Source organism: Erythrolamprus reginae, chromosome 8 (assembly GCF_031021105.1).
Source record: "Erythrolamprus reginae isolate rEryReg1 chromosome 8, rEryReg1.hap1, whole genome shotgun sequence".
Taxonomy (NCBI): Eukaryota; Metazoa; Chordata; class Lepidosauria; order Squamata; family Dipsadidae; genus Erythrolamprus; species Erythrolamprus reginae.
Genome location: NC_091957.1, coordinates 14792145 through 14810037, shown reverse-complemented (window position 1 = coordinate 14810037; position 17893 = coordinate 14792145). Strand labels below are relative to the sequence as shown.

Here is a 17893-nt window from a genome sequence, read left to right as displayed (position 1 = left end):
GTACCTTGGGGTTCTGTCTTAGGTCCAGTGTTCTTCGATATCTTCATAAAAGATTTAGATGAGGGTATAGAAGGGGAACTTGTCAAATTTTCAGACAACACCCCCACCCCGGCTCCTCAGAGGCTCCCCTGCCATGTCTTCACCACGCCCCACAGCTGGAAGACGTGCTTTGGAGGCTGAGTAGCTGGCAGTCGGCCTGCAGAACCCCTGTTAATCCCCCAAGGGGCCACGGACCCGCTTCCCTCCCCCGCCCCCTCGCTGGCCTTCTGGGAGGAGCTTGGAAGCGGGGCTTGGAGCCAGGCAGACATGTTAGCAAAAACCTCAGAAGAGAAGGATTTAGGAGTAGTGATTTCTGACAGTCTCAAAATGGGTGAGCAGTGTGGTCGGGCAGTAGGAAAAGCAAGTAGGATGCTTGGCTGCATAGCTAGAGGTATAACAAGCAGGAAGAGGGAGATTGTGATCCCCTTATATAGAGCGCTGGTGAGACCACATTTGGAATACTGTGTTCAGTTCTGGAGACCTCACCTACAAAAAGATATTGACAAAATTGAACGGGTCCAAAGACGGGCTACAAAAATGGTGGAAGGTCTTAAGCATAAAACGTATCAGGAAAGACTTAATGAACTCAATCTGTATAGTCTGGAGGACAGAAGGAAAAGGGGGGACATGATCGAAACATTTAAATATGTTAAAGGGTTAAATAAGGTTCAGGAGGGAAGTGTTTTTAATAGGAAAGTGAACACAAGAACAAGGGGACACAATCTGAAGTTAGTTGGGGGGAAAATCAAAAGCAACGTGAGAAAATATTATTTCACTGAAAGAGTAGTAGATCCTTGGAACAAACTTCCAGCAGACGTGGTTGGTAAATCCACAGTAACTGAATTTAAACATGCCTGGGATAAACATAGATCCATTGTAAGATAAAATACAGGAAATAGTATACTGTGATAGTATAAGACCAGATGGACCATGAGGTCTTTTTCTGCCGTCAGTCTTCTATGTTTCTATGTTTCTATAGCGCACTGGTTGTGTGAAGCCAGGTCAACCCAAGTCACAGGAGATGCTTTTGGTCCTTTCTCTCCAGCTCCAACGCAAGCAACTGAATGCTTTCCCTACAGGAGGGTGCTGGACACACATATACACACACACACACACACACACACATGACTCTATCATGGAACTCAGCCAAAGGTCTAACTCCGAGGTCCCCAAACTTGACAACTTTAAGACTTGTGGAGTTCAACTCCCAGCTATGCTGGTTGCAGAATTCTGGGAGTTGAATTCGTTTGGGGACCTCTGGTCTAACTCTTGATAAAAGCTGAATAGCATATTATCACTCCTGCCAATTGAACTGGACCAGATATCTTAATGAGGTGATGACACCTGGATCATTCCTGCACCACAACAATGGCCAACTCTGCCTTGGCAGAAGAAGGTAGCAGAGCCCCCCTGGCACTGGGTGTAAGGAAGCTAACTTGGCTGGGAGGCTGGACTCTCCTTGTGAAAGGAGCACGGCTGGCTGGAGTACAAGACAAACAGGCCCACAAAAGTTTTAACCCACGTCAATTCCTGTTTAAAAAAAAGAAAAATCGACAGACAAATCAACATTTCAGGAATTCATTGTGTAACCGGAACACTGACTCTGGATGGTCAACTGTCCAGCACGGAAGGAATGGAGGCAGACCATCCCCCACTCTGGAGCCTTCAGCCCAGTCCAAATACCTCCAGCACAATCCCAGAGACCTCAGTGAGGAGAATCTTGGTCTGGCTTGCAAAGGGTGCAGATTCAATTCAATTCAATTCAATTTATTAGATTTGTATGCCGCCCCTCTCCGAAGACTCGGGCCGGCTCACAACAACAATAAAACAATATTCTAGCGAAAACAAATCTAATATTAAAAAGCACATAAAAACCCTATCAAATTTAAAAAGCAAACAACACAGACATATCCAAACATAAATATAAAAAAGCCTGGGGGAAAGGTGTCTCAACTCCCCCATGCCTGGCGGTATAGATGGGTCTTGAGTAATTTACGAAATCCCCCCCCCCATGTGAGCAGCAGAGCCAGATAGGCAGATGCTCCTTACCCAGCATCCTTTGGGGCAGCCAGTGAGGAGCTTCCCACAATGCCAACAACAACAGTGGCTCCAAGGTACATGATCCTTTCATGACACCACTGCCCATCAGTCAATAGTCAGCAGGGAGACTCACTGGGTGACCCCAGTGGAACAAAAGTCAAAATCACTTCATTATAATTATGTTAATAAAAGCTAAATATAATTAACATGTTCTGCCCAACGGTGATATCAAATATCGTCTAGTGACAATTCTGCAGCCTTGGGCCCCAGCCTCGGGCATCCGCACCGGAGCAATTCTGCAACCGAGCAGGCAAATTCCTCTTCTTGGATCGGAAATGCAAACCTGTGTGATGGTCTCTGGTCCCCCAGATCCTAGTTGTGCCCTGGGGACCCTGAGCGGGTGGAGACTCATCAGCCTCCCAGACATTGTGGACCATAGGCTGCCAATGCCACAAGGCACCTCAATGGCTGTCAAAAGCACCCTAAATTGGCTTGCCTAGGAGCCCAGGTGTGGGGCACCTCTGCCCCACCTGCTTTCCAGGATCAGTTAGTTTCCTCCTCCAATTCTTCGGCTTAGGGGATCAGCCTGAATCCTCCTTTAACCAAACTACGACAACAACACAACCGGGTCTCTGTGGAGCTTCAGATCCAGAATGGTGGGTTTTCCCCATAAAACCGGCCTTTCGCTCTGCACGGCCACCCGTCAAAAGCGGAGAGGGGCCAACAAAGCAGGAGCGGCTGAGGGGATTTCGACCTCAGGAATTGTTTACATGCCTTGCTTAGCCCCAACCGCCGCCTCCCCCCTCACACTCCAGAGCGCCTCTGCCTCACACCCACAACAGAAACAACACGCCCGCTGAGGCTCCCAGTTGTCAACAACCTCCAGCAGCCTCAGGGCCTTCCGAGGCTCCGGCCTGCCTGGCCCGGGTTTGGGGGGCAGAGTTCGCGGAGGAGCGGAAATCGCGGCGCAGGCCAGCCCCACCGCCGAGCTCTAGGGCCCAGGCCTCCCTTGGCATCGCTACCGAGCGCGACCCCTTCCCGGCGGGTGCCTACGAGGCTCCTTCCCCCAACGCCCCTCTCTCTGAGGGGCCGCCCCGCCGCCCCTCCGAGAAAGGCCCGCTCAGGCCCCGAGGAACGCGCTTGGGGGCGGCGCCGAACCCCGCTGGGCCTCGGGACGTCCGGCCGGCTTCGAGAAAAGGGGCTCCACGAAGTTCCACGAGGCCCCCGGCAAAGGGCGGGGAGGCGAGGCCGGAGCGCGGCAAGTTTAATGCGGGTGGGGGGAGGCGGCGGGAAGAAGAAGCGGCAAGGGGCCGCCGGGAGGACCCTCGGCCGGGCGGGACAGGAAGGTCGCACCCGCCAGCCGAGAACGGGGCGTCCAGAAATTCCGGCTCCTCGGGCCACTTCGGCCTCCCGATCGCGGCCTCGCCTTGCCAGCCAGCCGGTGAACTTAGGAACCCCCGCCACTTGCCGCCACTCCCGGCACCTCGGACGAAGCCCGCCCGGCGCCGAGGAGGCCTGGCGCCCGGCCGGAGCTTCGGGCAGTGCAGAGAAACGCTGCGGGCCGCGCACTGGCAGAAGCGGCCGCTCCCCCCGCCGCCGCCCCCCGGCCCGAGCAGAGTCTCCCCAGCGCGCGGGGCTCCCGCTTGATCCAAGCCCCCACCCCAGCCCCTTTCCTCGGAGAGAAAGAAGCCAGCAGCAGCAGCAGCAACTCACCCAGCGGGAGGAAATGTTTGGTGTCCATGTCCGCGATTTAACTCATGCCCAGCGGCGCGGCGTGGCAATCGGCGGCGGGAAAGAGCCGAGGCGGCGGGAGGGCCCCGCTGCGGAGCCCGCCGAGAGAGCCGGCCGCCGAGCCAGAGGCGCAGGGAGGAGGATCCCGGGGCGGCCGGCTGGAAGGAAGGGCCCGCTCGCGTCTCTCGGCGTCGCGCTGGCGGATGGGGGGCCGGGGCTCTCCTCCCCCCCCCTCCCGCCGCGGCGGCTCCGGAGCCTTCGCACCCCGCCTCGCCTCCTCCTCCTCCTCCTCCTGGCAGGCAGCAGCGCCTTTCGAAACGCCGCCGGAGGCAGAGCCGATAGGAGCCGAGCCAGTCCCGCGGGGTGTGCGCAACGCCGCGGCGGAGGGAGTTGGGAAAACTCGCCCAACAATGTAACTCAAGTACAGGACTTGTGTTGGTGTCTGGCGCGCGCCCGCCGCTCGCGGCCCGAGAACGAGCGAGGAGCCAGACAGAGCGCGCGCCCGCCGCTCGCGCCCGCGCTCTCCCGGCCCGGCGCCGCAGCGCAAAGGGGCCCGGCGAGGGGGGAGCCCGACGGCCAACAGGCAACGGGGCGGTGCGTTGGGCCGTTCCCGGGGCGGGGGCTCTCGGCGGCCCTCTTCGCTTGCTTTCCCAGACCGGCTCGCACGGCTCTTCGGGTGCCAGCCGGAGAACGGGAGCTTCGTGGCGAAGGGAAACGGCGGGACAGCCGACGAGGTCCCGGACCCTGGCTGCCCGCCATCGGCTGGACTAGGGTTAGGGGCGACGGCGGGTCCAGCGCAGAGGGAATCCGGCTTGCCGGACAGCCGGGGCCCTGCGGGCGCTGCTCCCTTTCGGCACCGCTCCGGCCAACCGCCCAAAAAATGACGGGGCATCGCTTTGGCAGCGGCAGCGGCTCTCGGCTCGCTCCTGGCCTGAAAAGCGAAGCCGGGCCGGGCTTGTGCGCTGCCGCCTTTGCGCGAGCACCACGGAGGACAGACCGCCGGCAGCCCTGGGCCGGGAGGGCGGCCAAGCTAGGCTGGCCTCGGCGGCGCCTCCGCAAACACAGCGCGCACCGACACAGGCGGCCGACCCCGGCCGACCATTGGCTGCCCGGCAGGAGAGACCCGAGCCTGGGGCACCACTCCCCCCCCCCGCTTATTCCAAACAGGGAGGGGCGCCTCTCCTCCGGCCCGCCAATCGCGGTCAGGGGGCGGGGCCAACCGCGCGCGCCGCCTCCGTTTTGGGTTCGTGGAGGGGACGCGCGCGTCCCCGAAGGGTGCGCCGCCCGCGCGCGGCAGGAGCCCCCGAAGACGGCAAGCCGGGAACGGGGTTTCTGCGAGGGGCCGCCTGCCAAGCAAACGCCTCATGTGGGTAGAGTCGGGCGAAGAAGGCGACGCCTTTACGCATAGAAACGTCGGGATGCCCCATTTCGCTGTCCGTGAGGTCCGCCCTCCGGGTCAAGTGGGGACAGCCCAAGGAGTGGGGGAGAGGAGAACACCCCTTTTCCATTCGACCGGGCCAGGCCTTTTATAGCTAAGAGACCGCCGAGATCACTTTGGATTGGACCCAAAAGCCACAGCCGGACGACCACGGGGGTGAGCTTAGGATGCAGAAGAGCAGCAGCTTCTGTGATGTTCTTCAAACTTGGCAACTGGTAGACTTCAACTCCAAGAATTCTCCAGCCAACAAAGCTGGCTGGAGAATTCAGGAAGTCCACAAGTCTTAAGTTCGGGGACCCCTGTCTCAGGGGCTGCCCCATCTAGAGGCCATACAATGAGGACTTGTATCACTGTCACCAGATAAGATGCTCCAGAAAGGCCATTGCCAACACAACACAGAAAGTAGTGTTAGGATAGTGATGAAACCTCACACCAAACCAGCAGATGATCCCTTTGTATAGATCAGTGTTTCCCAACCTTGGCAACTTGAAGATATAATTCAGCAGTTCTGAGATCACATTTGTCAGCTCCTTCAGTACCTTGGGATATAATTCAACCGGTCCTGGTGATTGAACTCTTGTCTAGAACAGACGGGTATTGTCTTACCACTTTCTTGCCTATTTTGATTTATAAATAAAATAAAATGAATAAAATAAAATAAATTGTGGTTACCAAAACTGGCTGCAATGTTCCAAGCCTGGCTTTATCAAGGCATTATAACTGATACTAACTCTTCACATGACCTTGATTCTATCCCTCTGTTTATGCAGCCTTAGGACTCTTGGCTTTAAATGATTGCACTTTGGAGCTCCAAGATCCCACTCACAGTTGCCACTGTTGATTGAGAGCTCTAGGGAAGGTTGATATTGGGATAGGTGGAAAGAAAGAGAAGAAAGGGAGAACCAGCGAGGTGTTTGGGCTCAGTCTCAGTGAGGATGAGGGTAGAATTGGGAGACCTGAAAGATCCAGTTGAGAACAGATCTTCAATCTAGCAATGTGGTTGCTAAGAATCAACAATGACTTGATGGCACATAATCATTAAGCAATCAAGTTACTGGATAACTAACAAATTAGATAATAGCTTTCACAATGAGACCAAAGAGAATTAAATTCCGAAGTTCCTAATTTCAACCAATGCCAAAGTTTTTAAAATCCTTGAGGATATTCTGGAAAGTTTGGAAAATTAAATCCACTTTTCCCAAGAGGTAGCAATAATTTATCTATGGGAAAACTTGAGGGATACCCTACCAAATAAAATTATTGTATATGCTACAAAGTTCTTAAAATATTATGAAAGAATAAAGCTAAGAAGACCTTTAAAATATAAGACAAACTTGCAGCTAAATCGTATTAGCCGTAAGTCATCTTCCCCAGGCAATCCAAGGAATCATGTTATCTGTAAAACAAGTTTCTTCTTCATCTGAATCAAGAATAAAGTTCAGAACTACCCACTGAGAAAAGTTTCTAGGAATCTCTGAATCAAAAGACACAAAAAAGTAGAACATAATTTCTGTTCTGTTGAGCTCTCTGGTAGAATCCTCCCAAAAATGCACAGATACAATTTCAGACACACACACGTTTGAAAATTCAAAACAATGTTCTTTATAATGAAAATTCACTTAAACCAAGCCCTCTTTTGGGATAGCCAAGAGCACTCGTCTCCAAACAAACTGGTAATTTGTACAAGTCCCTTATCAGTTCTGTGATACTTAGCTTGCAGCTGTGAGGCAATTCACAGTCCTTCTTTTTTCACAAAGTGAAACACACTTTGCTCTGGTTTAGTTTCAAAGGGGGGGGGGGAAGCAGCACACAAAAGGTCAAAGTCAGCAAGGCAGGCACGAAACACAAAGATCAGATAATCCTCCACAATGGCCAAACCCACAGGCTGCTCTTTATAGCAGCCTCACTAATGACCACAGCCCCACCCAACCACAGGTGACCTCATTTTCTTTGATAATAATCTCTCAGTTGTTGTTGCCTATGCATCGCTCTCCGCATGCGTGGCTGTATCATTAACTCTTGTTCTGAATCCAAGGAGGAGCTAGATAATTGATCTCCTTCTGAGCTGTCTGCCCCACTCTCCTCCTCCCTGTCACTCATGTCTTCTTGGTCAGAGGAGCCTTCATCAGCAGATTCCACCGGGGGGGGTGGAAAACAGGCCTGCAGCATGTGAATGTCTCCCCCACATCCACAGTCCTTGGGGCAGGAGCTGGGCCAGAGCTAAGCACAACAATTTCCACCCCGTAATCATGTAGTCTTTAAATCCTACCAGAATGGAGTGGTATCACTCAAATCTTGGAATAGCACAACTTTGACCTTGGAAAGGTTGTCACTTCCCCATTCAAGGGATGGGGGGTGCTGTTTCGGGGTCTTCCTATTATTTATGTATTTTATGTATTTTATTTATTGTTAGAGTTGAAAGGACCATGCAGATCATCAAGGTCCAACCCCCTGCCTGAGCGGGAAACCCTACAGCACCCCAACCAAATGGCAGTCCAATCTCCTTTTGAAAGTATGCAAAGTTGGGGAGTTTACAACTTCCACAGGCAGGCTGTTCCACTGCTTGATTGCTCTGACCATCAGGAAGTTCCTCCTTATTTCCAGGTTGAATCTCTCCTTGGTCAGCTTCCAGCTGGTTTTTCGTTTGTTTTTAACTTTTAAGTCATTTGTAAACCACCCAAAATTGATGGGAGTTGGGCAGCAGTTTAAATTAAATCAATTCTTGAGATCCAGTGGCATCCAGTTAGTTTTCTCCAATGATGCTATAAACCAGTGATGGTGAACCTTTTTTTCTTTGGGTGCTATTGCACATGTGCAAGTGCCCACACCCATAATTCAATGGCTGGAGAGGGCAAAAACAACTTCTCCCACCCCTCGGAGGCCCTCTGGAGACCAGAAATGGCCTACTTCCCAACTTCTACTGGGACCGCTAGGCTTGTATTTTGCCCTCCCCAGAGTCCAAAGGCTTCCCAGGAAACGGGAGGGTAAAATGACCTCCCCCCCACCGTCCTGGAGGCTCTTTAGAAGCCAAAAACACCCCCCCAGAGCCTCTATGTGAGCCAAAAATCAGTTGGTCAGTTGGTCGGCACACACATGCACCTTAGAGCTGAGCTAGGGCAATGGCTCGCGTGTGGCATCTGTGCCATAGATTCACCATCACTGCTATAAACAGACCAGTTATCAAAATAGAGTTAGGAATAGGGGGTTTCTGGCTGAGGTACAAAACATGTAAACTGCCCCCTTGCTCTCTGCAGCTTCTGCTGGGATCCCTTTCAAATCTTCAGGGTTTCCAGTACCACAAAGAAGAGACTCTCAGGTCAGATGGCAAATATAAAGTACCCTTCCGATGCTTTGCAGCATCCTTAATCCAAGATGATGCACTGAAAATTGTACATGGTTTAGGGACCAGGTGAAAAAGCACAGAGTGAAACTGGCAGCTCTCTACATGGGGCTACCTTTGAAAAGTGTTCGGAAACTTCAGATCGTGCAGAACGCAGCCACGAGAGCCATTGTGGGGCTTCCCAGATTTGCACATGTTTCTTCAACACTCCGTGGCTTGCATTGGCTGCCGATCAGTTTCCGGTCACAATTCAAAGTGTTGGTCATGACCTTTAAAGCCCTACATGGCATTGGACCAGAGTACCTCCGGAACCCCCTGCTACCGCACAAATCCCAGCGACCGATAAGGTCCCAAAGAGTTTGCCTTCTCCGGGTCCCGTCGACTAAACAATGTCGTTTGGTGGGCCCCAGGGGAAGAGCCTTCTCTGTGGTGGCCCCAGCCCTCTGGAACCAACTCCCCCCGGAGATTAGAACTGCCCCCACCCTTCCTGTCTTTCGTAAACTACTCAAGACTCATTTATACCGCCAGGCATGGGGGAGTTGAGACACCTTTCCCCCAGGCTTTTTTATACTTTGTTTTATGTTTGGTATGAATGTGCTGTTTGGTTTTTAAATAATGATAGGGTTTTATATGTTTTTAATATTAGATTTGTTCCACTGCTATATTGTTTTTATTACTGTTGTGAGCCACCCCGAGTCTTTGGAGAGGGGCGGCATACAAATCTAATAAATAATAATAATAATAATAATAATAATAATAATAATAACTGTGAAGAAAGCCTGCTTATATCAACATCTGCCTCTGAAACCTCCATGTAACCAGGGCAGAAGCTTTCAAAATCAGAGCTCCTGAATTCTGTTGAGACAACTCCACTATTGGAATGTCATCAGTCTTAATGGTCTTGTTGTATAAGTCCAAATGAAGCTGGTTCTATCATAACCAGAAGAGGAACCTGATATCTGCTGACCCAGACCTTAGCTGAGACTGGCTGAAATATTAGGCTTTACAGATATCGAAGAAATGTGTTGGGAACAGATAGCGGAATCTTTATCTTGTTCAAGAATGACATAATACTTGCTTCATTGAGGTCAAGGTTCTTCTCCATTGAAAGAACAGATAAGACAACAACAGGTAATTTGATATCAGATGGAACAACACTCTCTGGTCTGTTTTCTCACTGAACTATAATCATAATTTGTTATTACAGAAGTTTACACTGGGTATAGAAAAGTCAGTAATCTGTTGGGTTTATAATAGACATGATAGTTTCATCTGCAAAATAAAATTTTAAAAATGGATAATTAACTAATTCAGGTTTTATAAAGATTTGTAAAGACCCAGTTGCCCATTCAGTTCATAATTCACGCTGGCACAAAAGTACTTGCAAAATTCATATTAGGAAGACAAATAGACAAATGTAATAGATATTCTTTATTCCTCTGAATGGATCTAATTAGCAATAGTTTTTCCTTTTTGTATTATTATTATTATTATTATTATTATTATTATTATTATTATTAATTAGATTTGTATGCCGCCCCTCTCCGTAGACTCGGGGCGGCTCACAACAATAACAAGAACAATGTAAAAACAAATCTAATAATTTAAAAAACACTAAAAAACCCATTATTAAAAGCAAACACACACACACAAACATTCCATGTATAAACTGTATAGGCCTGGGGGAGATGTGTCAGTTCCCCCATGCCTGACGGCAGAGATGGGTCTTAAGAACTTTACGAAAGGCAAGGAGGGTGGGGGCAGTTCTAATCTCCGGGGGGAGCTGGTCCCAGAGGGTCGGGGCCGCCACAGAGAAGGCTCTTCTCCTGGGTCCCACCAACCGACATTGTTTAGTTGACGGGACCCGGAGAAGGCCAACTCTGTGGGACCTAACCGGTCGCTGGGATTCGTGCGGCAGAAGATTTCTATCTCTAAGCGGAGCGATTGTAGCTCCTCTATATGTTATATGTTTGGTTTGGTTTTTCTGTGTTTGTCTGTAATGTTTGTCCTTTTTTATTTGAAATTTAATAAAAATATTTTTTAAGAAAGGAAGAAATCAAAGGCCAATAATGCTCACAAAGTAAATGGGATATGTAAAGAATGAATAAAAATAACCGTTGTTTACCTTACTATGCTATCTAACAAATACCCTTCCAAATTTAGTTACAACTTGTTCTGTCTGGGTGCCCCCAGACTTCAACACCAACTGGAAAAAGCAGCCAGACACGCTGGTAAAAGCAAAAGCACTTTATAGTTTGAAAAATAAACACAGAGAAAAACCTGTTCTTCCCAACAGGCAGGCTATGAGACTTCACAGCAGAGTCCTGATGGCCAGACAATACAGCAGACTTCTTGCTGGCACACCCACCACTGTAGAGAATAAGACCCACACCTTTTTCCCCCAAGGATTCAGTATTCAAAGTCACAAACCAGAATTCCAAGACGCCAAAGATCACAGCCAGGTCCCAGGACTCCCAAAGATAATACTCCACAAGCCAGGAAGGGTGGGTCTGCCTTTTCAGCCTTTCCAGAGAGCACCACACCCAAACCCAGCTGTTGCCTCTTTAGTGCTGAAAGTACCTGGCTAATTGTCCCCTTCGTTGTCTTGCTCTTCTCTGCCGGAGATCGATTATTGCTTGTGCATTTTCATCTAAGGAATCCAGGCTGCTTGCTGGGGAGAGCTCCCTCTCGGGGGTCTCTGGCTGTCCTCCCTCTCCCTCAGCCTGAGATTCCTCCTCCCCGTCTGCCTGAACCTCCTGTTCCTCATCCTCCCCCTCTGAGCAGGAAGCCGGCAGAGGATCAGACGTTCCCTGAGGGGCCTCAGACGGAATCACAACACAACTAATGCAAAAACTGTTATCTTCCTTATCCAAGATGGCGCCGACAAAGGCTGCCTCAGTGAAATGCTCTCAAATTTGCTGCCAACCTGCCTTCCATTGAGGACCTGTATACTGCACGAGTCAAAAAGAGGGCGGGGAAAATATTTACTGACCCCTCACATCCTGGACACAAATTGTTTCAACTCCTACCCTCAAAACATCGCTACAGAGCACTGCACACCAAGACAACTAGACACAAGAACAGTTTTTTTCCGAACGCCATCACTCTACTAAACAAATAATTCCCTCAACACTGTCAGACTTTCTACTAAATCTACCCTTCTATTCTACTAGTTTTTCTCATCATTCCTTTCACCCATTTCCTCCCATGTTGACTGTATGACTGTAACTTGTTGCTTATTATCCTAAGATTTTTATTAATATTGCTTCTTCATTGCTTATTTGACCCCTATGACAATCATTAAGTGTTGTACCACATGATTCTTGACAAATGTATATTTTATTTTATGTACTCTGAGAGCATATGCACCAACACAAATTCCTTGTGTGTCCAATCACACTTGGCCAATAAAAATTCTATTCTATTCTATTCTATTCTATCTCCTGTTCAACACCGTCTGAAAATTCTAATGAGAGAAAGCTATTGCACTCACAGTGACATGGTCTGATTATGTCCCAGACAGGGCTCTCCAACAAAGCTGGCCGAGGAATTCTAGAGATTAAAGTCCACAAGTCTTAAAGTTGCCAAGGTTGGAGACCTCTGTCCCAGAAAACTAACTGTGGGAAGGAGTTTCAGAGAAGGAGGACTTCTGCGGGAGAAACAAAAGCAGTCTTCCCACTCAGAAGGGCCAAGAAGGACCTCTCAAGGCAGCCACAGCTTCTGGCTCCGTGGGAATTGGATGGGAAGGCCGCTTTCTCGGCTGGGGTCATTTTTTCCTGGAAATGACTGTAAATCTCTCCCTGCTTGGCACAGGAGTACATCCTTAATACAGAGAAGGAAAACCAACTACTGGAAATGCCTGGTGTGACTGACGCAGACGGTCACAGCCCCAACTCTAAAGCCTCCCAGAGGTCCCTCCTCCCAAGATGTGTTTGAAATACAGTGATACCTCGTCTTACAAACTTAATTGCTTCCGGGACGAGGTTTGTAAGGTGAAAAGTTTGTAAGATGAAACAGTGTTTCCCGTAGGAATCAATGGAAAAGCGATTAATGCGTGCAAGCCCAAAACTCACCCCTTTTGCCAGCCGAAGCGCCCGTTTTTGTGCTGCTGGGATTCCCCTGAGGCTCCCCTCCATGGGAAACCCCACCTCCGGAATTCCCTGTTTTTTGATGCTGCAGGGGAATCCCAGCAGCACAAAAACGGGTGCTTCGCTGGCAACGGAAGTCCGGAGGTGGGGTTTCCCAGCGAGGGGAGCCTCAGCGAAATTGCAGCATCGCAAAAACATGGAAGTCCTCGAAACCCCACCTCCGCACTTCCTTGTTTTTGTGATGCTGCAATTTCGCTGAGACTCGCCTCGCTGGGAAACCCACCTCCGGACTTCCGTTGCCAGCGAAGCACCTGTTTTTGCGCTGTTGGGATTCCCCTGCAGCATCACAAAAACACGGAAGTCCGGAGGTGGTGTTTCCCATGGAGGGGAGCCTCAGGGGAATCCCAGCAGTGCAAAAACGGGCGCTTCGCTGGCAACAGAAGTCCAGAGGTGGGGCATCCCAGTGGCGGCAGCTTGGGTTTGTAAGGTGAAAATAATTTGGAAGAAGAGGCAAAAAAATCTTAAACCCCGGGTTTGTATCTCAAAAAGTTTGTATGACGAGAGGTTTGTAAGACGAGGTAGCAGTGTATATATGGACGAACTGCAGCATGTGTGAAAGTGAACATAAATATCTTTTTCTGCTGACAAACACAGTAAAACCATTGCTGGCTGAATGGACTGCCTTAGCAGTGAATCTGTAGGCCACTTCTTTTCCAGCCCTTCTTCCTTTCTCCAAAAACCAGGCAGGCCTTTTGAAGGAACCGGTGGCTCCCTCACACACGAAACCTGGTAGGAAAAAGTTGATGTTTCTGGAACAGTCTTTTCAACTGCAACTCTTTGGGTCAGGGACAGTGAAAGAACCTGGCGAAGAGGCTGGTGGTGAGACATCAATGCCCCCAGGGCCCTTCGCCTTGGAAATGGTGGCTGCTGAGTCATCCTTCCTTTCACCAGGGTCCTGGCCGAAGGTCTTGTGAGGAACAGCCATTTCTGTCTCCTCAGGGACAAAAAAGTGGGCCTTCTCTAACAGAGGAAAAGTACAAATGCTTGGTTTCCCTCAGAGCAGCCATAATTGCCCCTTCCTCCCTCAGGGGAGATGGAGTCACCAATTCAAGAGTGGAAAGTCTTCCATCAGCTGGTTTAATCTTCAAATCTTTGAACTGACTGACTGGACTTCAGTCTATCTTATGGTGCTGATTTCAGCAGCCATTTTGTTTCTCCCTGTCCCCATCTGCCCGGCCTTTTACTGCATTATTGATTGATTTGATTTGATTTGATTTGATTTGATTTGATTTGATTTGATTTGATTTGATTTGATTTGATTTGATTTGATTTGATTTGATTTGATTCGATTCGATTCGATTCGATTTGATTGCCGCCTCTCTCCATAGACTTGGGGTGGCAATAGAACAATTCATAACAAATCTAATAGTTTAAAAACATTTTAAAAACCCCATTATTAATCAGACATACAAACAAACGTACCATACATAAATTGTATAGGCCCGGGGGAGATATCTCAATTCCCCCATGCCTGGCAGCAAAGGTGGATTTTAAGGAGTTTACAGAAGGCAAGGAGGGTGGGGGCAGTTCTAATCTCCAGGAGGAGCTGGTTCGGGGCCGCCACAGAGAAGGCTCTTCCCCTGGGACCCGCTAAACGACATTGTTTAGTCGATGGGATCCGGAGAAGGCCGGGATATCTCGGAGATATCTTTTCCAATATTTTTTTTCTTTTTTTTTCTTTTTGCACCAAAGAAATTGTATATCTGAATATGGTAACTCCATTGCAGCAGGCATATTTTCATGTGAGATACTGATAATTCAATGTTTTCACTCCATGACCTCTGGGAGAGATGTTGTCTCTTTCACAGAAACCTCAGCATTTGCAAGGATGCAGCTCAAATCTCTCTGGTCAGTCAAGCCACCTCAGGATATTTGAAGTAATTCAATCCAAACTAATTGCCAGACTTTTAGTCAGTTACGCAGTGTTTCCCAACCTTGGCAACTTGGAGATATCTGGACTTCAACTCCCAGAATTCCCCAGCCAGCATTTGCTGGCTGGGGAATTCTGGGAGTTGAAGTCCAAATATCTTCAAGTTGCCAAGGTTGGGAAACACTGAGTTACAATCACTCAGGGTGGGTTTTCTTTGTTTCTCATTGATCTAACCTGAAGTTTGTTCCATCCATTTGGGTTCTTTCAATCAGCCGGCCAACCCAAAATTTGAAGTGTCCTTTATTTATTTTTCTCCAGTGCTTTTCTAAGAAAATCATGCAGAAAAGCGGCTGTTGTGAGCCGCTCCGAGTCTCCGGAGAGAGGCAGCATATAAATCTAATAAATAAAAAAATTAAATCAGGGAGGTGTGAATAATACAAAAGGCAAGTCCTTTTATCTTAGCGTTTCCATGAAAATGCAAAGAGAATGAATTTCTTTGTCTTTTCTAGCCACTGATCAACCACAGAAATGTGAACACAATGAGTCATCGTGGTCAAATTTAAATTAAAGCTGTATTTTTTTTTTAAAAAAAGGTAAAACCCCTTCCTGCTCTGCGGGTAGGAGGGGGGAACTCCCACTGCAAAATATGTGAAATAATGGTGGTGTCCCACAAGGCAGTGTTTTAGGACCTACTCTCTTTATACTCTACATAATTTTTTAATTATTATTATTTTATTCATTTTGTCCAATACACAATGAGGGTTTTAGTGGGTATATATCAATACAGTATATACATAGTAAAATACATGATGGTTATAGAGGAGATACTCATAGTAAAATATATCTAAGAAATAATAGAAAAGAAGATATAGGAATAGAATATATCAATGAAAGAATAGAAGAAGAGATATAGGAATAGAGGAAAGGTATAGGAGATATAGGAGAGCAATAGGACAGGGGACGGAAGGCACTCTAGTGCACTTGTACTCGCCCCTTACTGACCTCTTAGGAATCTGGATAGGTCAACCGTAGATAATCTAAGGGTAAAGTGTTGGGGGTTTGGGGATGACACTATGGAGTCCGGTAATGAGTTCCACGCTTCGACAACTCGGTTACTGAAGTCATATTTTTTACAGTCAAGTTTGGAGCGGTTAATATTAAGTTTAAATCTGCTCTTGTGTTTTTGTGGTTGAAGCTGAAGTAGTCGCCGATCTCTTTGACAATATGACAAGCAATTGTGTTCTCTTTGCTGATGATGTTAAACGATTTAATACTACTTACAATACTTCTACCTTCAAAAGGACCTTGACCATGTAGCTGAATGGTCTACCAACTGGCAACTTCAAATCTCTACCAACAAATGCTCCGTCTTACACATTGGTAAAAAGAATCCGAATACTAAATACATACTTGGTAAAACTGAACTAACAGCAGACCCTCACTCAGTCAAAGACCTTGGAGTCCTCATTTCCAATGACCTAGGTGCTAGAGCCCACTGTAACAGCATTGCCAAAAAGGCTTTAAGAATTGTAAACCTAATCTTACGTAGCTTCTTCTCTAGAAACACTGATTTATTAACCAGAGCATACAAAACATTCGTCAGACCTATTCTAGAATATAGCTCACCTGTGTGTAATCCACACTGCAGATCAAATATTAATACAATCAAAGGAGTCCAGAAATACTTCACAAGAAGAGTCCTTCACTCCTCCTCACATAACAAATTACCCTACTCCTCCAGACTTCAAATACTAAATCTAGAAAATTTACAACTACGTCGTCTCCGAACTGATTTAACTGTTGTTCATAAAATCATACATCAGTGATTATGTACTCCCTGTCAGTGACTACTTCACCTTTAACAACAACAACACAAGAGCACGTAATAGATACAAACTGAATGTAAATCGTTCCAAACTTGACTGCAGAAAATACGATTTCAGCAATAGAGTGGTCACCGCCTGGAACTCATTACCTGACTCTGTTGTTACTTCCCCCAACCCCAAAATCTTCAACCTTACGTTATCTACAATTGACCTCTCCCCTTTTCTAAGAGGTCTGTAAGGGGCGTGCATAAGTGCACTTTTGTGCCTAATGTCCCTGTCCTACTGTCTCATTATCCTTTCTATTACTACGTTCTACTTATGTTATGTTATGTTAATATGTACTATAATACTATACTTGTTTTACAAACAAACAAACCAAAAAACAAACTAACAAAGGCTCATTTGAGGTGGAGGGAGGTGTTAAACAGAAGCACAAGCCCCTGGTGTCTGCCCAACATTTAATTCATTCCCTGAGGGCAGGGAATGAATTTCTTTCACTCAAGGGAATCCCAAATATGGATGAAGCTGAGCCGTTTTCTTTCTTTTTTAAAATAAATTTTATTGAATTATATACTTATTTAAAAACACACATAAACAGATCATTGTGTTATTAATTTGTGAGTACAACTATAGATTGTCTGTTAAAGGATGATACAACATATAATTCCATCCCACCCCCTACCCCTGCTGCCTCTTTGCAGCTTGTCTTATTGTAAATTCACGGATAATCATATCAGCGAGATTATATACACACATATATATAAATTGTACATATATACATATCTATGTAGATTGTTCTGAGTTCGGGTTTTGCCCCGTGTAATATTATGCATGTCTATGCGACGTTTCGGTGAAATCACATTCACCATCATCAGGCTGAAGTTGTAAGCTTCGTGCTGCTGTAAATATAGTTTGTTTGCAACTGCCATTCGTTTCTTATACATATCTATATTTATATAGAAATAACAATAATATAGAAATAACAATAATAGCTCAGTTAAAAAGAATTTGTAGGGAAAGCAAGTAGGATGCTTGGCTGCACAGCTAGAGGTATAACAAGCAGGAAGAGGGAGATTGTGATCCCGCTGTATAGAGCGCTGGTGAGACCACATTTGGAGTACTGTGTTCAGTTCTGGAGACCTCACCTACAAAAAGATATTGACAAAATTGAACGGGTCCAAAGACGGGCTACAAGAATGGTGGAAGGTCTTAAGCATAAAACGTATCAGGAAAGACTTAATGAACTCAATCTGTATAGTCTGGAGGACAGAAGGAAAAGGGGGGACATGATTGAAACATTTAAATATATTAAAGGGTTAAATAAGGTCCAGGAGGGAAGTGTTTTTAATAGGAAAGTGAACACAAGAACAAGGGGACACAATCTGAAGTTAGTTGGGGGAAAGATCAAAAGCAACATGAGAAAATATTATTTTACTGAAAGAGTAGTAGATCCTTGGAACA

The 17893-nt window shown here is 47.3% G+C and overlaps 1 protein-coding gene across 2 annotated transcripts in view; it reads right to left on the bottom strand.

Moving 5' to 3' along the window:
* The window catches only part of RXRA (retinoid X receptor alpha), a 118848-nt gene extending 114938 nt beyond the window's left edge, over positions 1–3910 (bottom strand). For both annotated transcript variants that reach the window (XM_070758930.1, XM_070758931.1), the window contains exon 1: positions 3793–3910. In XM_070758930.1, coding sequence (XP_070615031.1) covers positions 3793–3820 — 28 coding nt within the window. In that variant the 5' untranslated portion in view covers positions 3821–3910. The remainder of the gene's footprint in view (positions 1–3792) is intronic.
* Positions 3911–17893: the final 13983 nt, after the last annotated feature.